Here is a 27,691-nt window from a genome sequence, read left to right as displayed (position 1 = left end):
TTTTGGTTTATTACTATTTAAAAATCAGGTTTTGTATCCCCTTCTACAGAGGCTTCACCTTCCAACAGAACATACAAAAAATACACACAATAGAAAAAAAAAAGATAGGTAGGTAAGTTGCTTTATACAAACAGGTCCCTAAGAACCCAAAAAGGCTAAAACAGGCTCGGTTTCAATAGAAGCAGGCCCATAAATAGGCAAGAGACTTCATTCAAGTAGGGAAAGAGTCATCCATCCTCACCTAAGATCCTTTCTTGCTCACACTGAAGACAATGGGAGGATTCCCAACAACTTCAGTAGAAGCAGGATTGGGATTCATCAGAGCCAATGGCAAACTTTTCTGCTCCTTCCCTTCCAAGGCACTGTCTCTTCCCTATGGCGTGCAGCCAGGGAAAAATGCCAGTTTTCCTGGCTCATCCCACACTCATGTTTCAGTTGTTCACTCTACAGGACATCTGAGAACAGCCTTTTATTTTCTCCCTCTGGTATTTGCACTAATTGCAGCAAACTTTCAGATTACAACAGTACCGAAGAGCAACTGTGAGCCCAAGAGCAAGGCCTGGTTGATTCCCCCAGAGCCAGCAGTCAGTCTGACAGCTTTGCAGAGGGTATGGAAAAATTGCCTGGAGAAGGCACCAGTTTGTGGACGCAGCAGCCAAAAAGCTGTTAGCAAGCATGAGACTGATTTATTGTAAAGTCACTTACCCAAGGTCACTGTGTGACTGCAGGATGCTCAAGAGCAATTCTGGCTGCCAGTGGCTGTAGGTTCCACATGGAAACCAGGAGGTGGGAGGGGGTCACTGGAACATCAGTGAAGGTACCAGTTACCTCCTTCCTTCAGCACATCTCAGCTCAGAGCACCTCCAGGTCTCCAAAATTGTAGTACCAGGAAAAGCTTCATTCACATTAACCCTGAGAGCAGATCGATAGTGCCAGGCAGCCTTTAAATGAATTTAAATATCTCACCTTTCAGGGAAAATGTAGCCAGATGTTTGTTTAACTTTGCATTACACCTGAAGTCAGTGAGGCCAAACATTTGTAGCAGAGTTCAGCACCACGACTGTGCAGCACAATTTGGCATGTCAATCAAATACTGGCACGTCCTTATCCCAGGGTTATCATCATCTCATTTTACAGACAGGAACCAAACACAGGAAGAGGCTGGAGATGACACAGGGTGTTAATTCTTTACAAACAGGCAGTCACTGCCCACTACACAGAGCTCACAACTGTGGTTTTCCACTAACATTCCAAAACCATTCCAGCCATCACCACAACCCCTCACAGCCAGGGCTCCTGCTCCTGCTCTGCATCACTCTGCAGTTATGTCACATCACTATTTTTAAGTGGTTGGGTTTTTTTTCTTTTTAGCCAAATAGTTCCCTGGTTTGTTTTAGAGCTCACAGTTATTTGCAGAGCTGGGCACATCCGGGTAGGTACCACACTGGCACAGGGATGTGAGGAGGGTGAGGGTGTCAGGGGAGCAGGCAGGAGGACACCATTCCAGTGTGGTGCTGCTGACTGTGGCAGTACCTGTGGCTCATCCCAGGAGCATCCCTGCTCCGTGCCTGCCTCCCTCCCTCCGGGTCCAGGCCCAGTGCTCCAGACACGCCGCCTTCTTACAGGGACAGGGAGCTGCAGCACACTGGGCTGGAAGCCAAATCTGTTCCCAAAGGCTCACTCACAACAGCTGAAGGATCTTGTTTTGAAAAGGATGTTCAGGATAAAGAACCGTGACTCTCTCAGGAGACACTGGAATCTTCCAGAATCTGTTTTAAGTTTTCCTATTGTTTTTTTTTTTTTCCCTCTTTGCTCATTTGTTTTGTCTCTCAGAGTGGAACTGAGAGCATAAGCTCAGAGATTCACTGTGAGCTTATGTTCTGTTCATTAAACCTCAGGTATTGTGCCCAGGCAAAAGGTGAACAGTACAAAGCTGGCTTGATTTACATTTGGATATTGATAATGCTGTTAAGGTATGATAATGCTGAAAAAGTCAGCACATTCCATGGGATTGTTTGGCACTTGCTCTCAGAGTTTCTGCCACGCTGAACAATTGAAAATATCTGATTGTTTTTGTGGGTGGTAAAGAAAAGCCTTTTCTTGTTTTCTGTCCTGTTTCATGACTTAGAATTTTGGTGGCTGTTTTTTTACTTTGTCCATTTATCTCTCATGAAACCCAAAGAGAGCTCTTGCTCTCTGTTCATTCTTCCAACACTGAAGTCTGGAGTTCCTTTGAAGTTTACTTTGGCATCTACTTCCTCAAGCAAGCACCTTAAAAAAAATTAAAGCTGAAAGTGGTACCCCACTCCCGACTCAAGACATAAGTTCAGATACTGATTTCTAGGAACAAAGATTTAGTGAAAAAACAAGACACTAAAGTTACAACAGAGCCTACAAAATCTAGGTTAGCTTTCATACTAGCAATTCATTAGTTGAGTTAGATAGACATTCAGTTACACAGCTCTTCTATTCAAGTCATTCCTTACTGCTGACAGCAGTTGAGGGAGGAACAATAATTTCAGGGAATACATGGGAAATAACAAATATTCCCTAAGTCACTGGCACTCAAACAGGTCTAAAATTGTGACTGGGCATTTACAATTATTCAAAAGATTGGTAGGAAGACCAACTCCACACCATCTTGGCTTTAAAAAACAAACAAATCATCCCCCCAACATATAATACTTTGCCCTACTATAAGGCACTGGATTGAGAGAAGGAAAAATCTGTGTTCAATTTCTGGTTCTGCTATCAATTCCCCACAAAAATCCCTCAGGATTGAGAGCTCACATGCACCACATTACCATGCACCAGGTGAGCCCCACCAGTGAGTCTGTCTGCACACATTTAAGACATGACAAATGCAAGGTCATGTCACCCCATTTAATTTAGTGTGGAACAAATTCCTATTAAATTGCTTTATCTTGCATTTGTTGTGGATTAACATACATAAAGATCAAATCAGGCAACAAAAGAAGCCTGATAAATCTGCGGCCCTACATTTAATACAACACTTAAGCATGCAAGTGGTTTTTAGTCCTTCATCTTTCTTTCACTCACTCACCTATAAGCATCTATTCCTTTCTTATCTGTCTTTAATGTTTAGATCATGAATGACTGAAGATGTTTTCATCATACCTAATACACAAGACTCTGAGCCTCAGATGAAAGGTTATGGGACTCCTATAATACAAAGACTCTGATGATCCAAATTTGTATGAACTGAAGTTTCCTTCTTGGCAGAAACATGCACCGACTCAAACATGGGACTGCAGTCCCACCAAAGGGGATGACAAGGAAAGGAGGGTGGCCCAAAATCAGAACTATCACCTATACACTGATATGCCAATTAAAAATAAAATCTAATAGCAACAAGTGAGGCTGCAGCTCAGGGCATCTAATGTACTTACTTCCCTTTGAACTCTGAACTTGTGAGCTGGGTTTTCTGTTTGGATCTGTCTCATGTTCTGTGAGAAACAGACATTTCCAAAAGTACAGAATAGAGAGGATTTGCATGTAGATTACTTTACTGTCCAGAATGGAACAGTATGCCCCCAAAGAAGCAAAAATACTGAAAACACACCACTGCTGAAGATCTGCCCAAACTCCGGCTGCCATTAAGCCTGCACCAGCCTCTTGTGCTGGTACAAATCTCTCCCATTTACACCAGGATGATCTAGAACTGTCATTTCAGGATTGTAAACTTCCTGCCTAATTGTTTCCCTGTCCCCTAGACTGAGAAGTAAGTAGTTTTCATTCAGTGTATTCATGACACCTTAGTAAGCATTTTCTTTGACAAGCAGAATGCACAGTTAGTGTTTTAGAAGGCTTCAGTTTTTCAACATGGATTTTTAATATTTTAGAAGGCTTCAGTTTTTCAACATGGATTTTTAATATTTTAGAAGGCTTCAGTTTTAGTTCAAGGCTTTTCATTGGTTTCACCAGGTCAAATTCTGTAGCATTCAAAATTAAATTGATAGACATGGCCAAAATTCAACCCACTACTAACACTAAAGTCAGTGGAGCTAAATGTAGGATGAAAATATCCTATACTCTGGATTTGGCTTTTGGAATTGAATTTTTTTAATTTAGTGCACCCTCTTTAAGTGCACATGGGAACATCAGGGACACAAACTTCTCTCTTTCAGCACCCAGCCTCAGTTCAACAGAAACTTCACTTTGTGGCTTAAATACGAGCTATCAGTGAAAGAGTGACTGCAGTTGCATCTGCTAATCCCCATGAATTGTTATGCTGACTGGAAAGCCTGCTCCAGCCTGACTTCCTTGGCAGCTTACAAGGTTGTCTCAGCACTGTTTAGATTTGTAAGGTATTTTAAAATGTTTTGTCACTTTTCTGAAATGTTCTGTTTCTACCTCTCAACTAATCTTACCAGTACAGCAACAGCAATTCCATGAAGCTTTAGTCTGAAGGTGGGTTTGTTTGCTTGCTTGCTTGCTTTTTTTCCTTTTACATGAGACTCATACCTATTCCAGGGATTCTGGGAGAAGATGACTGGAGAAGAACATGTCCTTCAGTCTCCCAACACAGATTAATAGCAAAACATCAAGTCCACTGCAACATGCTCTCAATTTAGAAAGTGCTGGTGCTATAAAGAGAAAGCCATTGATTATTCATCCTGGGTTTATAACACTCGAGAGCAAGTACAAAAAAGTAGCTTCTAACAAGAGAATCTGGAACTTCTAACTCTGTAGAATTTAGAAGGTCATTCCAAAATCCATATACTTACAAAAGGCTCTATAATCCAAACATAAAACCAAAATGGGAATGTGTCTTATTTCAGTTCTGCATTAGCTGCAGGGTTTGGATCAGGAGCACCTGGGCAAGGCAAGCTGTGGTGCAATAGCAGTTTGTGGCTCCATCCCATTTAACACAGGCACATCTCCTGCAGCAGATGTGGATCCTGGTCTGAGGGATCTGCCCTGCTCCAGCACTGTATTAATGATGGAGACAGGCACTGTTTCCTGGGATGCAAGTTTAGTGTGGGGCTTGGGCTCTTCAGAATGGCCTTTCTAGAGACATTCAGAACACAAAGCAGTTTACCAAAGCACTGCTTAAACCTTCACTCATTAACCCTCTCTACAACTGTGATGTAGAGAAAACTCTTCACAGATAGGAAATTTAGGAATAAATTCAGGGAACTCTTCTATGTAACCTTGAGCATCAACAGCAGAACCATAATTAAAACTCAGAGTATTCCTAACTCCTAACCCTGTGTTAAACAACATTTATACCTGGGTTTGGTACATAAAACCTTGACAAGTAACATGGGAGGAAAGGGAGGGTCAAGAAAGGACATTATTTCTGCACAAGTGGTATTTTCAGATTAAATGGAACCTGTAACAGCCTAAAGCCCAGCTTCTTTGCATTTTGTAATCAATTCTTTTTCAGAGATATGCTGTTTGCAATTCCCACCTCTTATACTAGAAACCCTTCTTCTTTGGAAAAGAAAGGAGTAAGACTGGCTTTTGCAAACCTGACTAGAGGCAGATCAGGAGAGCACGACTGTGGCCAAAAAGCCCAGCTCAGAATACAGCACAGTGTAGAGTGGGATTAACATCTTACTTACTGGCTCTCACTTGCACACCTTTTGGACAGGTGGCTGAATTGCTCAAAAACCAGACAAAACGAGGGGATGCAAAGTAACATACTAACTTCTTTAATAGAGTCCAATCCAATTAAACCAAAATCACTCTGTGAACCCCTGGGTTTATTCACACTAAACAAGTCAGTGGTACATAGTGTCAACCCGATAGCTGATCGTGTTCATACCCTAGGTCCCCACATGAAAAATGAGCACCAGTCAACCAGACTGCAATGGTATTTTTCCTTCCTTTTTTTTTTTTTTCTTTTTTTTTCTTTTCATACAAACTATTCCTTTCATAGACTTAAAACAACCAACTAGCCAAGTTATTAATTATGGTACATCTAAAAAAAAAAATAAAAATTAATACTAACCCTAATGTGACTGCTGCTTTACGAGTGCTCTGCGTATCGCCTTAGACTGGCTTTTCAGTAGCAATTCACTACAACAGGTCCTAAAATAATAATAATAAAGAATTAAAAACCTGACAGCAAGTTTAATGGTCAAAAGTAATGAAAACAACCTGTTCTGAAAGGTGATTTTTCTCAGCAGTTCAGTCCTGCTGCAGCACTCACAGCCTCACAAAGGCAGAAGGGGTTCGAATTCTCTCACCTCCTTTAAACTTTTTTCTGGTTTTAAAAGGACAACTGCATTGTAACCTGCTAGGAACCACGGGGCATTTTACTTAATGTTATTCAATAGTGGGTCTGTTTTTAAAACTTACTGTTTTTCTGGGGTAGTTTAGGGAGGGTGGGGAATAGAGAGAGAACAAAACCATAGCTCCCTGTAGCTGTAGCTCCCCAGGTGCCTCGGTCACTAGGACTGTCTCGTTCTCACACCAGTGCTGGCAACTTCTCATTATTCCAGAAGAACATGGAGAAACACCAGCAGCAGCCTCTAAAGCTCCATTTAGTGTTTTGGGTCATGTCTCCTATTCAAGGCCACCATCTTCTGTAATTTATCAGCTAAGAAGCATCTTCTCCCTCTCCCCGGTGGAAGTTTAAAGGTGGGGGTTGGGCATGAGACAAAGAGGGAAGCTAAAATGAATAAAAAATTCTCAGCTATAGAACCCAATTCCATTATTTCCTCTTTCATTCACAGCATCTTATCACTATAGCCAGACTGCTGCTTTGCTTTGCTAAGATCACACTGATCTCATTTCCCCTCTGGCCCCATCGGTTGCTGGTCGACCTCTGGATCCACCAGGGATGATGCAAATGCTGACTGGACGATCTGAAACCCAAAGGACTCCAGGAGAGACATGTTCTGTTGGGGTGAGAAGGGGGATCCCAGAGCAGGACCCAGGTCCCCCAAGGGGCCACCCAGGGCCCTGACGTGAACTTTCTGTATGTGTTTGTTCAGATAAGACTTGGATCTGAAAAAGCTGCCGCACTCAGGGCACGGGTATTTCTTCTCCCCTTCCGTCTCCATTTTGTTTTTGCTCACTGCCAGCTCACACGAGAAGGACCCGTTGGTGCTCTGTTTCTCAGGAGTCTTGAGGTCACTGGTGTCAGAGAGGTCTCCGTATGAATCAGAACTCTCAATCGGGTCCGAATGGGAACATTTCTGGCCTTCTACGGGAAAAGAAAAGAGAGAAGTTTTCAGAATCTTATGCCCCAAACAGAGTATTCAGCATATTTAGATTGTGTTGGTTACCACCTGATCACATTCATGCTGTCATGACAGAATGTTACACACTTAAAATCCAATCCCTCACATTTTCCAGCCCCTGAGCACAGGTCCTCTTTCCAGACCATCAGGCTGCCCCCAGAGCAACAGCTGGGGTGTCATTAGGGCTTTGTCATGATACTGGATGCAAACATAACGGGTCTTTTGTTTATACCACATTTCTTGAATCTCAGAGATGTCTCACAGTGTTTACACCTCAGATACTACGAAAGGATGGGCCTAATGATGACTTTTTAACTGTGCAATTCACTCACACACTTCTGAAATACTGTTGATACTTTGGGGCAGAGCCTAGAGAAACTTCACAAAGTATCACAGGCTGCAGCAGGATGGGAAGAAACCTGGAAATACTCAGCAACAGCAGTGAGCTCCTGCAGTTTGAGTGCAGTTACACTTAGTCTCAAGGAACTCTTTTTCACAAGTGCAACACTGTTGAAAGTGAACTTCACAATCTGAAATTGCTCCACCTTTAAATGCTGTAGTGTGAAACAGGAGAAATGTTAGGGACACTGTTTTAAAGTTATTTGGATACCTATCCCAGCAAAAGCCATTGGTATGTTTGGAGTGTTCCCCATTCTCCTCTGGCACTATGCCAGGGAAGTTTGGCCACACTTTTTGCTCAGTGCATGTGAATGAGCGTGAGAAACCCAGACATACTCACTGAGCAAGTCTCTGAATACAAATAAGCTGTACCTACTATTAACTCTAAAAGACCAAAGAACCACTTGGCACAACCCAAAAGACAGATTTGCTCTGGACTCAGCATTACAAACCAAACAGGATATGCATGAAATCAGTACACCACTGAGCTGGAGTAAATCTCTTGTTAAGTCAGCACACCACCCAAAACCAAAGGGCTACTGTAGTAACTCTATAACACTTCAACAGAAAAAATTGCACACGTGAAGCTTTCTAAGGGCACAGACTTTGTTTGACCCAGCCTGCTGTGTTCTCCTGGGCAAGAAAAAAAGGTAACAACCATGGGTTTAAAGCAAAACATCTTCTGATGTTTCAGCTTCACCAGAAATACTGACAGCTCAAACCAAAAAGGCAAAAAGCTATTCTACACAGATAAACACACAGCTTTACTTATTCAGAAGTTAAATACTCTTAAGCTATGCTTACAATAATATTTTTTCCCCCAGAAGTTAAATACAGGGTAAAACCAAACAAACAAGTACCAGTACTATTATCACCCTCTCCCCTCCAATAACAACTTTTAGAAGTGCAAGTTTAGCTATAGAAAGTTGCATGGCCCCTCATTATCTTGAGGATGAATCTTTATGAACTGCATTCTGCAGCTCCCCCTTCCTTCACCAGAAACCTGGTTTGACTGACACGAGATTCCAGTGGAGTGGGACTAAGGAACTGGCCCATGATCTGCACCCTCAGGCAAAATTCAGACACTGCTCCACAGGAGAGGCTCAAGATGAACACACGTGGCTTTTTCAATCTCCAAAATCAAAGAAGCTGCCAAAAATTCCTATGCTTTTCTGTGTCCATCTCCTTCCCCCAGCCTTGTTAGATCAGCTATCCAAGGGCAGGTATCACATCCTACATGATGCTGTGGAATTCCTCTGCATCTCCCTAAGCTTGTCTCCAGTATTTCCCTGTCCTTCCTCCCTCCCAGCCCAACGCCCCACCACACACAGCTCTGCCCAGAGCAGCAAGTGCAGAGCAGAGTCTCTTGCCTTTGATGCCATAGGTCCTGACGCAGTGGAACGCTGCTCCCCCATTCGGGATGGACTCCTGGTGCCTGGAGACCTGGGGAAGGGGAACACCGTGGTGGGTTTTAACATGGACCTTTAAGTAGGAGGCAGAGGAGAAACCTAAACAAGATAAAAGGAGATGAGATCCTGCCACCAGCAAAGACACACATCTGCCTTCCCTGATCTTTAATCTTTTACTCCTGCTCCCTATTCCAAAGCTGCCCTTACACCAGCTAATTCCCTAGGACATGCTCAGGTAGGATCCTGTCATCAGGCAGTAATGAATTGCAAACTTTTCGTCAGACTGTGTTTGCTTTTTGTTAGTCATGACGAAAGCACGGCCTCCTTCAAAACAAATTCTGTGGAACCCAACTGAGCAGATGATAAGGAACTTTCTGGAAAAAAGGCAGAAGAGACATCATAGAAAAAGGCACCCATGCCTCTTCACCATTTTTGTGCTGTTTTATTTATTTTAATTAAAAATGCCTTTATCATCTGATAACACTTTGGAAAATAGTTCTAATTAGTTGATTTTATGCTGTTAAGATTCAAAGGAATGCCATTTAGCAACACCCCTCGTTGGTATTTAGTGTGCTTTCCCCTCAGGTTTCTGGCATTTATAGTGACTTCTAGAAGGCAGAAAGCTAAAACTACTGAGTTTTTGAGGTATACAGTTTTGTTCTATAGTAATTTTTAGAACACATTTCCTGCATTCAGCTCATCCTGAGTATTTTGTCTACAGTAAACAAAAAATATTAAAAATAAATTTCACTATTTCTATCAGCTCTGATCCATAAGCCCAAACCACTGAAATTAAAAACATATATTTCAAACAATTGATTTCTGAACAAAACAGGTTTTTTACATCTGTGCATGTGCTTTTTAAAATGGTTTTTGAAGTCTCACATGTCCTTTTCCTTTAATGCAATAAATTACCTCACATATACTTTGGAATGCTTTTAAATTCAATCTTCATAAGATCTGCAATTATTACTAGTACATTTGGACCATATATGAGACACAAGGAGGACAGAATTTTAAAGATTTCCTACACAGGTAAACCTCCCAACAACCAGCTTAATTTTCTGTTAGATTTTGAACAGAATATTATGGCACTTTCATGTCAGAAACATTTTCCTTTAACAACCGAACACAAGACAAGGTTCACTGTCACAGGCCCAGAGTTCCAGGTTCCCTTTATGGAGAGGGAAAACCCAAGTCCTAGATTTTTTTTAAACCAATCCAGCATTTACAGCACAAGCCCCTGTAAGAGAACTTTCATACCAATCACTTAAAAGATGAATAGTTATTCTACTGTAAAGCCATTTTATAGTGATATAACTGTATTTACATTTGATGATATATAATAATACATTAGGAAAGATGGAAACCCCATCCTGCACACATCTCTGGGGTGGATTTTCTGACAGCAGCTGTTAGTTTCAGGTGCTGAATTTAATCATGAATGTGGCTTTACACTAGATTTTCCCATGCCTAGCCAACAGAATATCCCTCTACCCAGACTCTTCCTTACAAGCCAGGATCAAAGAGTATCCAGGACCTGCAAAGCGAGACAGAACTCCACAGCAGCCTGCTGAAGGGGGAAAGGGCAGGCTGCTGGGAATGAACAAGAGGTAGTTACTGTGGACCCCTGAGTTGAAGATAAAAGCACAGAAAAGTAGATACATCACAATTCAAGACACCAAGAACATACGACTCTGGACACACAGTAGAGCAGAATGAGCCAGGGCAAGGCATCCAGGGAATCAGGGGAAGGGAATAATGCAAGACCTGCCCTCAGACACGAAACGCTGCACTGAAACCTCACTGGGCAACAAGAGAATGTATTTTTTATAAATAACAAGAATTTTCTGTAGATATGGAAAGAACCAGTGTTTGACTGGCAGAGAAAAGGGTACAGACATAATAGTGACACTTCCATCTACGAGGTGCTTCCCTTATTTCCTACATGCCCAATAACCACAGGCATGCTGAGATCAGCCTCTTTTATGTAGCAATGCACTAAAATCTCCCTGCCAACCATTAAAAAAGGGCTACACACAGGTATTCAGTGGCTTTCCAAACCAGGACTGACACAGGAGAATCTGAAGCTGTAATCTCTGCTACACAATATTATTTCTGAACTCTGCAATTCTATTTGTAGAGCACATTGTTTTATATAATGGAAACTGCTGCAAAGTGTGTTAGCTCCCCTTTATGCACTTGGCAGATGAACATGTGAGTCATCAACTTCCATCAAAGCCCTAAGAATGCCAACTGCTTCATGGGAAACTGTTTAAAGGGAGATTTGGGGGAGTTTGTTTTTATCCTAATTTTTTCCTGAAGCACTTAGCACTGGCCTTTTTTTCCTCCACCAGACTAATTAGGAATGCCTGTCCTAGAAAGATGGGGGTTCATGGACAAAAATTCCTTACTTTTAAAAGTCTCTTTCAGTACAAAGTCAGACTTGTGCAGAGGATAAAGTGGCAGTATTTTTCTGAGAAGGAATGTAATTATTGTTTTACCCTACACATCTCTCTGCTTTGAGAAGCAGATTATTTCTTCATACCAGAAGGAAAACATGCATAGAGAGGAAATTATCTGCTTTATATAAATGGGACCTATCCCTTCATCTCCCACATAACATCTATATGGAGATAAATTAGAGAAATAATTGCAGGATGCTCCCTGTTCAAAAATTTTAATTTGGATTTAGTTGGAACATGCAGAGAATCTCTTGCTTTAATGGACTTTGTGTCCTCCATGAAAAGTGCAAGAATTCATCTTATAGTAAAAATAAATTGCATCCCACTTGTGATTGGAATATCTACCCTTCTCCTCACTCATTTGATTTCTGTGAACAAACAGTGTGTCTGTGTCTGAAACAGAAACCCCAAACTTCTGAGTTGCACCTGTTATTACAAAGTACCAGCTCAAGACTTGCCAAAGTCATCAATCTCTTGAATTTGTCCACACAAGCAAATAAAGTTCCTAAGGATGGTAATAGAAGTTTATGCAACAAGACAACAGAAGCAGGTCTTTTTTATTTAACCTGATTAAAGAGAATTTGTCTTAAAAAGTGAGGCTTGAGGATTAGTTTTTTATAAGCATATTTTAGACAAATTCTTAAAAAAAACCAAACCAAAAGAAAAAGAACCCCCAAAAGCAAACAAAACAACCAAAATTCCAGGAAAAAAAAAAAAAAACACAAAAAAACCCAAAACAAACAAAAAAAAACCAAACACAAAAAAAACCAAAACCATTGTACTGTTTCCCTGATTTAAAAGATTTAATTGCTCCCATGATTATTCTAAGCATAAAGACCCTGAATAAGAAAATAACCTGCAAAAACCATCAAATCACAGCTGCTAATTTCTGGATATTAAACTGCCATGTTGTAAAAGAAATAGATATGATCAACAAATGGGCACACACGTGACATGGCAAACCATTGGCTGCTGCTTTCTGTCAGGTGCTGAGTTCCAGCCCCATCTCCTAAATCCATTACACCTTTAAAAGAACATGAGATGCTTAATTAAGTTCCACAGAAAAGCTTTCAGTCCAACTGAGGGATTCTAAGCTCTGTCATTAACACTGGGAATGTTCAGCTGGGTAAGAGTCATCTTTTTCATCCACTTTTTTTTTTTTTGTGTGGGCCAACATCCAAAATTCTCTCTACAAGTAGCCTGGGCTTGGAAAGCATTCTTGCTTGACAATTATTATATCCAGAAGTTGACATTTACTATATCCAGAACCAGCTAAGTTACAATTAAAAGATACACCAGCACATTAGGCAGGGGAAGAATAAACCAAGTGCCACTGCACAAGCACCGCAGGCACAGCACAACAGTCGGGTTAGTGCAGCTTCTGACTGTCCCAATGCCTACAAACAGGTGTTTCTGATCCAGAAACCTTCCACTAGACTCCATCTTGTCAGGCTCTACAGTTTTAAAAGATATCTAATTAAAACTATGAACATTATGATTTGATTCTAGAACACCTGGGATGAAAGATTCTGCTGTCACTGATCATAAATCTGTAATCAACATTTACAACGTAAAACAGTGAGTTCGTAACACAGTTATCTGACAAATCCAATCTGTGACTTCCCCTTCCTATGAATTTTAATATTGGGTAGAGATTTAACAGTAATTTACCACATTAATTACATTTTTCAAGTCCTGCTGTAAACTGAAATTCACAGTACCCAATTCTGACAACTCTGACAACTGCTGTGAAGTACACGAACTGTAAGAAAGGAGTTGCTTAAAGGTGACTGTACAACAGTCCTTCTGCAGAGAAGAGTATTTTTAAATTTCCACTGTACATTTAGACTTGTAAAATGTGAATACACCCCCTGGTCATTTCATTGTTTGAATGCCGGGTCTGTCTTTGTCACACTGGCTCCATTTCCAAAGAGCTGCAGTGACATCCAGTGGTAGTTACGCTGAAACTCAAGCTCACAAATCTTGGAAACAAGACAATTCCTCCCAACTCAGGGGAGTTTCTGTTTGGCACCACGCTCAGCTGAAGGAGAGCAGGACAGCACCTGGACCTTGAATAGGATCTCTCATTGTTACCACAAAAAGAATCGGGATAAGCTTAAGCAGTTTTTCAGAAGCCGAAAAGGAGGGCAAACTTCATTTCACACCATCTACTGGAGCTCCAGAACCTCAGGATTCTCATCCCAGATGCCTTTTCCACTCACACTGTTAATATCACTTTCAGGACCTAACACACTGTTCAACAAGTGCAAATACTTCCCTTTCAGTTTAATGTCTCTCATTACTCATCAACTCCAAAAGCTCCCTGTACAGTCCTCACATCAAACACAGAACAGCTTTATTCTCTCTCTCAGAAGATTTCACATCTCTTAAATTAGAAAAGGGAACACACATCAGAAAAAAAATGACTCATTGGAAAAAACAAGATTCCAAAACACAGCAGCAACCTCTTCCAGCCCTTACTAGCTGTGTGAGCCAACAGTGTATTTTGAAGTTGTATATTAATAATTCAAAAAAAAAAAGACACCAATAAGTCAAAATCATTTTTCCAGCTTGCCTTACATCCCACAAAATCTAAATTTCCAACTGTCTTCAACTGAAGAATACCATAAACAGACAGAAAAGCTTCAAAAGCTCTTAGTCATATGGTTTAGTTTTAGGTAGTCCTGCAAGGAGCAGGGAGTTGGATCCAATGATCTTTATGGGTCCCTTCCAACTCCAGATATTCTATGATACTATGAAAAGCTGTATTTGTACAAATAAAGGTAAAACACATTTCTAGTGCTCTTTACAAAATCTGTTTTAGAAATGTACATTAATACAAAGCAATTTCTTGGTTTAGGAGGGAGAAGCAGCTTGACTCTGCTGCACCAGGAGGTTGAGCAAGACTTGATAACAAAATGTAAATCTGTTTATGCTCAGTGTATGATTTTCAACTTGATGTGTATTTCAGAGATTCTTCTTCCAAACTGGTTGCAAGGACTCAAGTCTAACCAGGTATAGAAAAAGAAGACGTATGGTGAACAGCAGCAAGGCAACTTATCGTGGTTATTGTATAGGGATCTGGCTATTTAGCAATTAAAATTCTTAAAACTGTCTCGAAACAATTTGCTTCAGATTTAAACTGAGTTTCTTTAGGAACTCTCAGCCAGCCCTACAGCTGCAGCAGTCTCAGGGGATGGTCATACACATGGTAGAACCTCCTCCTGTTGCAGGCAGAGTCACTCAGCCTCACAGCTCCCCTCCAGTGCCACCCCAGCCCACTGAAAGGAAAGAATAGTTTCTTCATTACCTCGGTTACAGATAGTGCAGAAATTGCTTGGTCCTTCACTATGCTTCTTCAAGTGATCTGCCATATATGCTGCTCTCAAGTACTTCCCACACACCTGGCATGGGACTTTGTCTTCATGACAGGCCAGGTGTGAGCGCAGCCGGTCACGAGTGGCAAAGGAAGCATTACAAGTCTGCAGGTACAACGAGAACCATGTGACTCATCAGCTCTGCCAAAAGCACTGATATTGTTGAATATATTTAGTATTCTTTAGAGTAAATACCTTAGATCCTGAGCAAAGACACAAATGACATGATGCACAAGCCATTTTCCCCCACAAACAAAAAAATTCAGATCACCAACACATTGCACATGATGTGATGTTACTACTTGAAAGAATTAAGGAAACAGCTCTAACATATTACAGACAGTAAAACTTAAATCAAGATAGAGTTGTAAGGCTTTAGCTCCTCTCTGAGGATGAAGATACTAAAATTTTAAATAATATTTAACAACAGAAATAGCACAAACCACTTCATTCCATTTACAGTAATTTCTGCCATTTCACTGAGCCATCACTTTGGATCACTCTGGACCACTCAAAATGTCCTCTCTCATCTTCCTACATTCTGCTCTTTGATGTGATCAATCTGACTTCAGTACACAGAATCTTTTGGAGTATGAAGACATACAAACAAAGCATCAGAGAATCATCTGGGATGAGAATATGACAAGAGACAGTAGAAGAGTCATCCTGGTATCCACAGCAGCAGTGCAGACAAACTGTACAAGTGAGGCCTCAGAATTGAGCAGGTATCAAAATAACTGCAGGACACTGTAATCTGTTTATAACTTACCCCTGATCAAGGTATCATATTCTACTTACTACCATGTAACAAGCTTGATTTGGCACAATATCCATTCTACCCGCCCACTTCCCAGGTGAAATCCATATGATGAGTGAAGGCTCCCTCCCATTTTTATAATTCCAGGAATGGGCAGGCACGCAGGCTCTGTCCACAGCCTGCTGCAGCAGCCTGCCAGTTCTCAAGGGCTTGTTCTATCTCTAAGGTCTGAAGGGAAATAAATCACCAGCCATGGGCTGTACAGGGTATGGGAGACACAGTCTGGCCCACTTCACAAGTGTGAGAGCAGAAACCAAAGCAAACACACATCACAGTGACCAGAGCAAGGGGCAGCAGTGACAGCCAAGAGTGGACAGTGTTTTGTTTATACCACCTTTATATAAAATAACACAGTTTTAAGATGTATAACCAGAACCCCCTAAAAATAATATGGGGCTATTAAGTGACTTGGGAACTGGATATATTCTATCTTTTCAAGTATCTGTATGTAATTAAATCACTGTTCCGATAGAGATAGACTTGTTAAAGTAACAATCCTAGTAAAATTCCAAAATTGTAATGTCAAGTAAGTGAAACTGATAATACAGAAGAGGGTAACACATATAAATATATAAAATTCAGTTAATCAAGAGCTTAATCCAAAAAACATTGAAGGCAGCTGAAAAGTACCTATCAACTTCAACAGGCTTTACACTCATTTGATCCTGTGAGATGCTTCAGTGTGGCAAACTCCCAGGGAGCTGAGGCTGCTCTGTGGCAAGCACAAGACTTAACACCTCAGAGGATCAGGACTTAATGAAATTAAAAAGGCAACAGTAAAACTATCTGGATTTCTGTGACACAGTTTAACTAAGCTCACTAGACAAAGATTCATAAATTACAAGTTGTGTAGGATTAAGAGGCAAATTCTTGAACGTGAAAGGTTTCTCCTCCTTTGAAATCCCAGGACACAGCGCTGAGCAAAACAGGTGCAGCTTTCACTTACTGAAATGTTCTTAGAGCTAAACACTCTTTGAAGGCAGGATTGCAGCACTGATAGTAATCAATGTGTTGGATATCAGCTAAAGATATATAACTAGATAATCAGTGACAGCCAAGAGATCCATCATCAGTAAATCTAAAGCTACTGAGCTGCAGGAACGTCCACTCCTGAGCACTGGGGGGGCATAAGCTCATAAACAGATCAGAGACAGATCACACAAATACAGGGATGCCAGAAGTGAAACCACATCTGACCCAGAGTGAACTCAGCAAGTTGAAAGCTTAGGGAAAGGCCATATAATAATTTCTGTGATTGATTTCTCACTCTTGCTGCTGAGTTGTGCAAAGCTCACCTTTGGATAAGCTATAGAGAAAATATATCTGTGAAGAAGCTTAAAAAAAATAATTAAGTCCAGTGGAGAAAGCAAGAACCAGTTTAGCTGAATCATAACAATGGGAAACAGGACTAGGTTTAAAGAAAACCCCAAAGTTAATATTCAAATAGTTAATATTTATAAAAGGTATAGAGAAAAAAAAAGGTCTTATTTTACAAAGGATGTGAAGTGCTAAATGAGTGCTAAATATTTATCATTAATTGTTAATCATAGAAGAAAACTCTCCAGTGCTTTTCTATCAAACATTGCACAGGTATATAAATAGACCAAAAAAGAATATATAAAGTTTAAAAAACATTGTTTAAGAAATACCTCTTGAAGTTTCAACTTTTCTATGGATGTGGATGTCTCTGAGCTTATTCCATGGTGGCTGCCATTTTCCTGCTAATAGGCAGGAAGTAAGAGAAATTAGGACAGGAAGAAACTCATTCTGCATTGAAATCAATGGGAAAAGCACTGGACTTGGGATGCCAATTAAGCTGTGCTTTAATTTAACCTGCATTTTTCTTATTTATTCAGTGTGCCAGAACAAGCTGTCTCTTGTCTCTGAGAAGGAGCAAACTTCCGTTTTGTCCCCTTGTCCTTTGACATCCACAGATTTTCAGATCACCATTTCCTCCCAAACTGCAGCCTAACGTTCATCCCATTCACACGCCAGAGCCACAGCTTCCCCCTTCCCATGGAGTCAGCACTCTGAGCCATCCCACTGTGGCCACAGAACTGACTTACCCCTTCTCCTCTATCACAGCTCAAACTGTCAGATTGGGAAAAAAAAATTAAAAATAACCCAAAAAAATCACCAGTGCAACAATCCAGGGAAAAAAATCCAGAGTGCCATTTGCCTGGACACCAAAACAACTCCTTGGATCTGATTTCCCAGCTGCTTTGCCTCTGTGGAGACCTTCCCTAATCTGAGTCTATTTTAACAGTAATGAAACAGCTGGAGTCAGGTCTTTGGCATCAGGTGCTAGAGGTGCTGGAACTTAGGATGCTTGTGAAAGATCTGTGAAGCACAGATTTTAGGGGGCTGAGTACAGGATTACAAACTGAGCACTGAAAACTACAGCTGCTGCTGCAGTGATGCTCAGCTTTACAACTGTCCTGCTCCTCATACTTTCATTTTATTTATTCTGTAGTTGGGCTGATACCTTCTCACTTCTGTTTTGGTACTCCACGTGTACCATGATGCCACATCAACAAAACACAGACATCTATTGGTTTGCAAAGATACATGAGGGCTCAGGTATAGGGCTGGTGGATTTTGTTTAAATCAGAGCACAAATTCCAAAAATGCCATTGCAATAGAGGATTCTGGAATGCTCTTCTGTTTACTGACAGAGGAATTCTCTTTTTCAGTAAACATAAACAAAGCATGACAATAACAGGAATGTTCAGCGGGAACTCAACAGATTCAAAAAGGATGCTCAATGCTGTTCAGGCTGCTCTCATGGGGAGCTAATTTGCCAAATAAAATCCATGGAAAAAAGGAATGGAAAATGGGCAAACAACATGCCAATATTAAGCTATTTTCCTTCTTTGTGGCCAGATCCTGTGTTTAGATACACATACGGAACAGAAGCATAACTGGCTATGAGATAATCACAAGAACTTTATCAATTTATACCTCAGCTTTCATGTTTGAAACAAATGTTCAGTGTGACAGCACCCCCTCTGTGTTTGTACCATGTACAGCAGATCTGTGCATGTTTAAGAAGACTTTCTAAATCTGACAGCACATTACCAAGTAGTTTTTGCAAAGACACACAAGAGGTCGTTAACAAATTTTCTATACCTTAAGATTCATAAAAAATTAACTTTGCAGGGTTAAGCAGTCAAAAATCAAGAACAAACCAAGCCTGGAGGACAATCTCAGCTCTGCCCTGATGCTTGTAACCTGTAGCCTATGCCTTTTAACTGAGATGGACAATGCATGCAGTGTTATGGCACTTCAGACAACACATGATGAGAGAGACTGTTCTTAGAAACTGCTGTCACAAAATACATGTGTGCAAGGAGAAGGGGCTGAGCTTGGCTGTACAGTCTTAGCTTCCACATTTCTTTTCTTTCTAGCTCTTAGTGTCTCCTCTGATTCACACAGAGTTTATATTTAATACACTTCAATCAGAAACTATAAAAAAATTATCAGGCATCAGCTGGCAAAGGATAATTCACTTCTATCAGTGTTATTCATAAACTGTGTCCATTCAGTCATTTTGGTATCAACTGGCAAAAGACTGAGGAGTTTCTGTTCATGTTGGGACTAAACATTTATTTTTGTACTTGTGGACAAATACATGGTTATGGAAAAAATCTGTGGTCATCTTCATCCACCCAGACCCCTTGCTGTCCCCTGATTGGGAAGTCTTTTTATGAGTGGAATTTTCCAATTTGTATAAATCTATAAAGCCTAAATCATCTTAAGAAGCTTAAACCAATCTAAAGCTTTATATAGGACATACAGTTAAATCAATGTGATGGCTCTGTGGCCTGACTTTCAAAGGTGCTGGGCTTCCACAGATCATATGGATGTCAACAGAAACCTTCAGATGGCTCCAGCTATTTGGAGAACTGTTCACTAGATTATTAAAATTGCAAAATGTTTCAAAACTCTCACAATTTAAAGGAAACATAGGAGAGATGTATCAAAACGTGCAAAAATGCAGATTGGGAGGCAGCAGTCATGTAGGATTGACTGAGTTCAGAAAATGTGGGTGAATATTTTAGGAGAAAAAATCCTTGTCTTCAAAGAAAAAGAAAATAATCTTGCTCCAACTTCTTCAAATAAGTATTAAATAAATCTCTCTGCAGAAACCAAGCATGGAGACTCTTAGCCCAGGAAATGTTACAGAAATTTGCCCAACATCTATGTGAAGGCAGTGTATAATAGTGGAGCTGACTCTCAGCTTTGGTTTTAACTGATACTTCCATGCACCTTTTAAATCTCTCTATAAATCAATTACAAAATATATCCCTTCATTTGATCTTTCAAACCCTAACAAATAATTTATTAACTGCAAAAAACTATATACAGCATTGTGACCTTGCAATGACAAAGGATATTGTGATGCCGTTGTTTATATTCACCCTGGGATAAAAAACAGCTTCCAATTTTGCTCAGTGCAATGTTCTGAAGGCTATGTGAGCTAAAAAAATTGGTATCTTGACAAGTTATGATAATTATAATTTATTATTTTTATTTGAAATTATTCTAAAAAAATGTAGTCGGCATTGGAGCCTCCTGATGGCAACAACTGCAGTTAAAAAAAAGGGGAGGGGAGTGGAAGGAATCATCAGTGCCACTGACTCCAAGCCCAGGTGGCTGAGTAAGAGATCCAGGGTGAGACTGGGACAGAGCAAGAGGGAAGGGGAAGAAGGGGAAGGAAGCAGGAGGACCAAAGCTGTAGATGACACGAGGGGCTGGGATGGGATGGGACAGAAAAGGAGGGGATGGGACAGAAAAGGAGGGGATGGGAGGGATGTAAAGCAGCTGTCACTGGAACATTGTTCTTCACAAACATTTAACCCAACTCACGCACACATGGTATCTTTACTGGTACTTCAGAATTGTCTGCACACATAAATCCAATGCCAAAGATCACCCACACATCAGTCTAAACCCCTCTGGCTCCTACCTGACACTTGTGAGGTCTCTCTGAGGTATGCACCTGTTTGATGTGTCCATTCAAGTGGTCTGGCCTTAAAGGAAAATACACATAAGCACACTTAAAACAAATACTAAAAATAAACTTATAATTTTAACCAAAGAAAAAAAATCCCAGTGCTGGATCTATTACAAATATAGTGATATTTGACTTTCCAAGAACCAGATCACCAACAACTGGGATTCTACCTTGTTAGGTACCCTCTCCAACTTGCTAAAAAGGCAGCATTTTCTCAGGAAGAAATTATGACTGAATGATGAGAGAAAAAGGGAAATATGAGTTACAGTTTTTCAAGCCTGCATGTCCCCTTCCAAAATCCTATTTAGATCTTGACAATCAGGATGCTTTGATTTACAGCAGCTGAATATTTGAAAATCAGACCTTTTTGGTTTATGTCCCAAACATGGATATAAAAAGCCAACTTTAAGTATCTCTGTGCAAAAAGACTGACTCTAAACTCTGTTGCTGTAACACATTTTCCACCTTAAAGATGAAAAAATACTGTCCTAACTCACAACTTAGTGGGGAGACTGCATTGATACAAATAAAGTGCTCTGAAGGTCCCAACTAGAAGGTGCAATGGAAGAGCAAATTATTACTGAAAAAAGACTATTTTTCACAACCAGCAAAGCCTACTTTGAAGAAGAAAGGACTGAAGAGCCGCAGATTTTCCTGGTGGGAGTTTCTCCTAGTGGGAAGAAAGCTTTTCATTGTATGAGGCCAAAACTGCTTGGAAACAAGTTCCCCACCCTCTCCTCCCCCAGCTTCGCAGCTGCGCCAATGAGAGGACTCGGGATGGAATTCACGCACTGCAGGCAGAAAATAGGCTGAACTTTGCAGTGAGGCTCCTAAACCCGATGCTCCAGCGATGGGCTGGAGTGGTGTAACCGGACAGACTGGTTGGGGTCCTTCAGCCTACCCCCAGCCCAGCCACCTCACGTGCTGCGCTACCGAATAAAGGAAAGGAGACTAAAATTAGACATCACGCTTCCAGCCTCCTGTGGCTGCTCCTAAGACTGAGGACTGAAACCTAAAGTCTGTAGTTTCATTCATACTGCGATTTTACAAAGATATGCAAACACTTTTGTTGTTTACTTTTGTAACAGCGTTCCTGCCTGTTCACATTAACTTACTGGGAACAATGAGAGCTCAACACGTATCTCTCCCTTGATGACAAAAACGTTTCATACAGCAACAGCAGAAATCTCTGAGTGTCAATAAAAACAATAAAAATTGGTACACGATGCCAGGTAGCGCTATAATAAGAAAAATACTTTCACTTTGAGCCACGGATGAAATTTTCATTTTGTGACTCTCCGTCACTAAATCTGCAGTCCTTATGGCGATGCATCCCTAATTATTGCCAATTTAAAAAAAAAAGGGGGGGGGAGGGCTACATTTTCATCATTTATTTCAATAACAAAAAGTCCCTCTAACAAAAAGTCCCTCTATCAAAAAGAGAGCTAGCGGGGGCAGAATTCCACAATTTGCAGGGGCGCAATTCCACAATTTATATAGCCTAGTGGCCTTTTGATTTGTTTTCATATCTCGATTCCTTCCCTCCTGTTAGAGCAAGGCAACTGCTGTAGAAAACTGACTGCTGGTACAGAAGTAATAAGAGTGTATGCATCCCCCTCCCCCCCACTACTTCTAATCTCAAAGCGAGCAGCAAACTTCCAAAAGAGTTTCAAATTCATTAACTCAGACTATAAGATACCACTAACACAACTACGTGTACCAAACTACTCATTAAATTAGCTCCCACAAACAGCGACAACAGAAAATCAGCAACATTAAATGCACAGATCTTACGTATGTTGCAGGGCAGAAACAGGATCCCCTTCAGAAGGATGTAAACCCAAAGGACACAAAGATCATGTAATAAAAGATACTTGATGCTGCAGCCTTTGAAATCTCACCTCTTCCTTCACATTTGGGTGATAAAAAACATTACGAACTAAGAGAAATGAAGGGAAGTTAAGAAAAAGAAAATTTAAAATGGATACGAGAAAAATAATAATCTTGAGATGTATTATTTTGCACTTCAACAGCACCTTCAAACTACCTACAAATCAGTGGTCTCCAGACACTTCTGTGAGGCAGGTAATTATTTCAATACCCATTTCACAGAAGAGTCATTTGAGGGAGAGACTCATTTGCCCAAGGACACACTCACACCAAGTCTGGGATAAAGCTGGGCATGTTCCCCAGAAGCCAACTGACTCCCAGTTCTATGTCTTAATTACTTTTAAACCCTTTCAGGAGACTGCAGAATAGCGTCCCAGAGGAAATGATGGAAGTCCCACTTCTTGAGACATTTTAAAATGGAACGGTCAAACTATCCTAAGTACGCATCCCAAGGGACAGGAAAGACAACTTCCTAGGTCTCCGTTGGTGTCTGTGGTCCTTTCTCTTACCTGGAAAAGCCTTTTCCACAGCTCTGGCAGATGTAGGGCTTTCCCACAGAGCCATCGTGAGATCGAACATGATAGGACATCCTGTCTTTCCGCTTGAACCGCAAGCCACACACTGGACAAGAGTACGGCTTCTCGCCAGAGTGCGACAGCTTGTGCCGATTCAGGTGGTACACGTCCCGAAAAATCTTGCCACAGATCTCACAGGCCACCTGTTTCCTCGTCCTGCTTCTTTTCCGGGGTGCATCGGGGTCATCCTGACCAGGGACACCATTTTCACCCAGTCTGGGGGGTGGGATGTCTATGTAGCCCAGCTGTAAGCTCGTCACCCCATGTTGAGCCTCGTGCTGCCGAAGACGATTAGCATCCGTAAACACTTTCCCACAGAGGCCACAAGGCAGGATACCGGCCTCTCGCAGGCCCCCGGGGGTACCAAACATCATGGAGTCCAAGAGGTTGGCTTTGCGGGGACGCCCTCTGCCCCTCTTGGTGCCTAAAGTGGGGGCACTAGCAGCAACGTTCTGGAAGGGCGAGGCCAGCAGCGGTGGGGACAGAGGTCCTGCCACCATGGGCAGGCGGTCCACGCCCTGCAGCACGGGCAGGGAGGACTGAGCGGCGCTGAGTGCGGCCCGCGTGGCCTCGTCTTCGGGCATGCCGGCGATGCCGTTGCCATTGGGCGCCAAAGCGGCACCGTTGGTCATGTCAAGAGGGAAGCCGAGGTCGGCAGCCCCCGGACGGAACAGCATAATGTCAGGGCGCGCGGGGGGCACGAGGAGCTGCACGTTGGACTGCTTGATGACCTCCTGGCAGATGTCAATCACCGAGCGCATCAGCAGGAACTTGGCGGCCGTCATGAGCTCCGGGAAGCTCTCCAGCCGCACCACGATGCGCGACGTGTAGGCGAAGTCCAGGATGTCTCCGAACACCTTGGAGCTGATGGTGTGCATCTCCAGCTCCCGCCCGCCCCCGGGGGCGCCGCCGGTCGCCGCCGCAGCCCCGCCGGCCGCCGCCGCCTCCGCCGCGCTCCCGTCCGCGCCGCCGCCGCCGCCACCTGCCCCGTCGCCCAGCTGGGCGCTGAACACCGACTCGAAGTACTCGCTGCAAGCGGCCAGCACGGCGCGGTGCGCCGGGAAGCTCTCGTCGCCCACGCGGAGGAGCACGTCGCAGAAGCGGCCGCCGTTCTTGCGCTGCTGGTTGAGGCTGTGCAGCACGTCGGCGCTGTGCCGGCTCACCTGGTAGGTGTAGCAGCCCGACGAGGGGCCGCAGGCGGCGGCCTCGCTCACCCGCTCCATGGGGGCTGCGCCGCCCCGCCGGCGCCCGCAGGGGGCGCGCGCGCTCTCGGGCCGCGCGGCGGCGCGCGCCGCCTCCTCCTGCTCGTTCCCCGCCCCTGCCCGGGCCGGCGGCGGCGCGCGCGCGGCGCTCCCTGCACGGCGCGAGGGGCTCGCGCGGCGCGGGGGGGGCGAGACAAAAGGCTCGGGCGGCCGAGGCGCGCGCGCGGCCGCGCGAGCCCCGCCCGGGCCCGGCCGCCACGAGGCGCTGCGGCCGCGGGGCCGCCGCGGGAAGGGGCGCGCGCGGCGGCGGCGGCGGCGGCGGCCGGGAGGGACGGGGGGTCCGGCGGCGGCTCCGGGCTGCCGGCTCCGTCCGTCCCTGTGTGTTTGGAGCGGAGGAAAGATGGCAGCGGCTGCACTTCCTCTTGCACTTTCACCCCTGGGGGGAGGAGAAGGAGGGGGCGATACCACCCCCCCTACAAAAATCCAGCGGGGGCCCCCCGGCTCCTGCTCCCCGACCGAGCGCTGCCGCCGCCGGCTCCGGTCCGGGCCCCGCCCGCTTCGCCGCACCCTCACCACCGGCGCCGCAAACTTTCCTCTCTTCTTTGGACGAGAAGACCCCCACCCTATTCATAGAGACCCCCCCTGCCCCCCCGCTTCCTGCCCCCCTCCCTCCCCGCATCCGCCAATGCAAGAGCAGCCAGAGCCAGCAGGCCGGCCCCCACCCCGCCCGCCCGCGGGGGCTGGGGGCTGCAGTCTCCCCCTTCCCCAGCACCGATCCTCCAATGCCGAGCCGGCAGCGAGGCCCCCGCCCGCGGCACACGGGGGTGGCGGGGCTGCGCTCGCCCCCTCCCCCAAATATCCGGGCTGCAGCTCGCCCCCCAGGCCCCCCTCCCGCCGGGGAGAGGAGGAGGGGCCGGCGGGGGGGCTGCAGGCAACCTCCCCCCCTCCCCAGGCGCGAATCGTCCAATGCAAACCCTCCCGGAGCTGCAGAGGCGCAGAGCGGCCCCCACCTCCTCGGCTCGCCCGAGGAGAGCCGATCCCAGAGGGGCCAGGGGCTGCTGAGCAGGCTGGCCTCCCCCCGGTCTTTCATTGCATTTCTCACCCCCACCCCCCGTACCGCGATCAACTCTCAGCCTCGCTGGAAGAGCGAGGCGCCGGCATTGTGGGGGAGGGAAGGGGTACAGCGGGAATTCTTCCAGTGCAAAAATGCCCTCCCCTCGGGAGCTGTTGGGAGGGACGGTACCCGCGGGCCGGGGGCTGCGGGAGGCACGGGCACTTGGCAGCCCCGAGTGCCTCCATGTTGGGGACACTCCGCTGCCCCGCACGGCCCCGCGCTCCCGGGGTTCCCACGGCGCCCCACGCCCAGCGCGGCGGGGCTCCCGCTCCCGCGAGTTACCCTTCCCCGGGCCCGGGTTAAACACTCCGAGTGCACCGCCGAATTCACCGCCCCGGGTTGCCTGGACTGTCCTAGTGCTGAATCTTCTCCGTGGGCTCGAGGGCTCTATGAAAGAGCTGCTCTTCCAACATCATCATCATCATTACTCATTTACAGCTGAAATCTGCTTTCTGTCTCATTGAAGAATTTTTCCCCGAGTTTTGAAGAAGTATCTCCCCCATCCAACAAACACACACGTTCCCAAAACAGAGTTCTTTGTTTTGTTAAAGACAACGCTTGGGGGGGGAAGAAGCGTTCGAGGGCACTTTTTTGCATTTGTAACATCAAGCCTAATTAAGAATCCTTGGACCACCTATTCACACAGTCTAATATCGTCACTTAAACTATTCTGTGGAAAATACTGAACTTGGCACATGTGAGGGCATCACAAACTACAGTCTTCCAAAAGCTCAAACCCAGCACTTGAATTAAATAGTGGTGGAACTGAAAAAGCATTCTGGGTACTGATGTGCAAATGAGCGCACCAAGCTTCCAACTTCCAAAATATTACATTAACACTTAAGGCCACACAGTGCCCTCAGCCTGTGCTCCAGATTTCCCCTGCTTTTGATAGCAACTGTTTGTCCCCACTGTAGGCAGAATATTACCAGAAGCTTTTTATTACTGTACTATGTGTGCACACACCCTGATATGAATGTGTATTTTTAGAAATTTTGGGCTGAGCGGTAGCAATGCTGACAAACCCAGCTTAAATACACCACATTAAATAGATAACAGTGCTCATATTCTGTAAGTCTGTGTGCAGACACATGAGTAGTTCTCGCTGCAGTGAGGAAGATGATTATGTTTAACACACCAGCCAGGCTGCACACACACACACACACACACACACACACACACACACACACGGAGCACTTAAAGAATCTGGAATTTGCTTATCTTTCCTAGTGGCTTTGGGCAGTTGTGCTCCTTTCCCCCAGTGGTTTATTAATTTGCTTTCTTTTAGCCCCCAGCCTCCTAACATGGTTCCTGCTTCCTATTTCAGTTCCCTCCTCGCCTGTTCTTTGTCTCTCCTCCAGGCAGGGGGAGGGGGGGGTCCTGCCGCTCTCACTGCACTCTCCTCAGAACTTTCTCCAGTTGCCACGGAATGTTCTGGTTTCAGCTTCCAGCCCTCCTGTTTAAAAGGCACCATCCAACACAGCCTGCCTGTTTCTCTGGGTAGAAGCTAAAAAAACCCCAAAGCATCGCTGTTTCTTGGGAAGAGACCCACTCACACTTGCCACGAGGATGTCAGATCAGCACTCTGGGAGCTCATACTCAGGGTAGTTGCTGGATGCTCGTTGAGGGTGACCCCCAGCACCTTGCACTCCCAGGGAATCACAGCCTTTGCCTTGGCTCCTCAATGCTCTGCCATGGCAGAGTACTGACTCCTGTTAGCACTTTCAGCGTTATTACTCTGACCTCCTGCTCCCTATGGCTCCACCAACACATTTAAAGGACCACTCCTTACAGCATTTTCTGGTCCCAAACTCACCCCCATCTCAGAGTATGAGACTATCAAAGTAGCCATTCAACTCTAGTGTTTGTTATAACATAGCCAAATTTCTTCTGCAAATGAACAGTTTGTGCCACACTGAGACAAAATTTGGCTCATCACTATAAACAGACTTGTAGGGTGAAGTTCCCTAAGTTTAATGTGATGGCTAAATGGCATTTCTCCATATATAACTATATAGGCAGACAGGAATGATCACCTTTGAATTCGTTTACCATCACAACTGGCTAGCTACTCTTTGAAGACAAAGTTCCAGATGATGTTTAAGAAAGTATAAAATTTCAGTTCTACTGAAAAGTATATAGGATTTCTTCCCCTTTTCAGATTATTCCTAATCTATTTTCTCTGACTTCTGCGCTTGGATATGCTGAACTT

The 27,691-nt window shown here is 44.0% G+C and overlaps 1 protein-coding gene across 11 annotated transcripts; it reads right to left on the bottom strand.

Moving 5' to 3' along the window:
• Positions 1 to 24,386, bottom strand: PATZ1 (POZ/BTB and AT hook containing zinc finger 1). 11 transcript variants are annotated; one of them, XR_001874618.1, is made up of 9 exons: positions 23,098 to 24,386; positions 20,651 to 20,714; positions 17,331 to 17,402; positions 14,798 to 14,969; positions 8,984 to 9,121; positions 6,328 to 7,177; positions 5,978 to 6,057; positions 4,392 to 4,607; positions 1 to 2,271 (listed from the first exon to the last, which is right to left on the bottom strand). XR_001874618.1 is itself a non-coding variant. In XM_017813989.1 (7 exons), exons 1-7 carry the CDS (start codon positions 24,384 to 24,386, stop codon positions 6,046 to 6,048), a joined length of 2,130 nt encoding a protein of 709 aa, XP_017669478.1. In that variant the 3' UTR covers positions 5,663 to 6,045. The 11 variants fall into 11 exon arrangements, 6 of the variants coding, with proteins under 6 accessions (XP_017669478.1, XP_017669482.1, XP_017669477.1 ...); XR_001874619.1 differs by having other exon boundaries at positions 6,795 to 7,177; XR_001874616.1 differs by having other exon boundaries at positions 5,978 to 7,177.
• Positions 24,387 to 27,691: the final 3,305 nt, after the last annotated feature.

Source organism: Lepidothrix coronata, unplaced genomic scaffold (genome assembly GCF_001604755.1).
Source record: "Lepidothrix coronata isolate B3197 unplaced genomic scaffold, Lepidothrix_coronata-1.0 Scaffold44, whole genome shotgun sequence".
NCBI lineage: Eukaryota > Metazoa > Chordata > Aves > Passeriformes > Pipridae > Lepidothrix > Lepidothrix coronata.
This window is presented reverse-complemented; position numbering and strand designations above follow the sequence as displayed.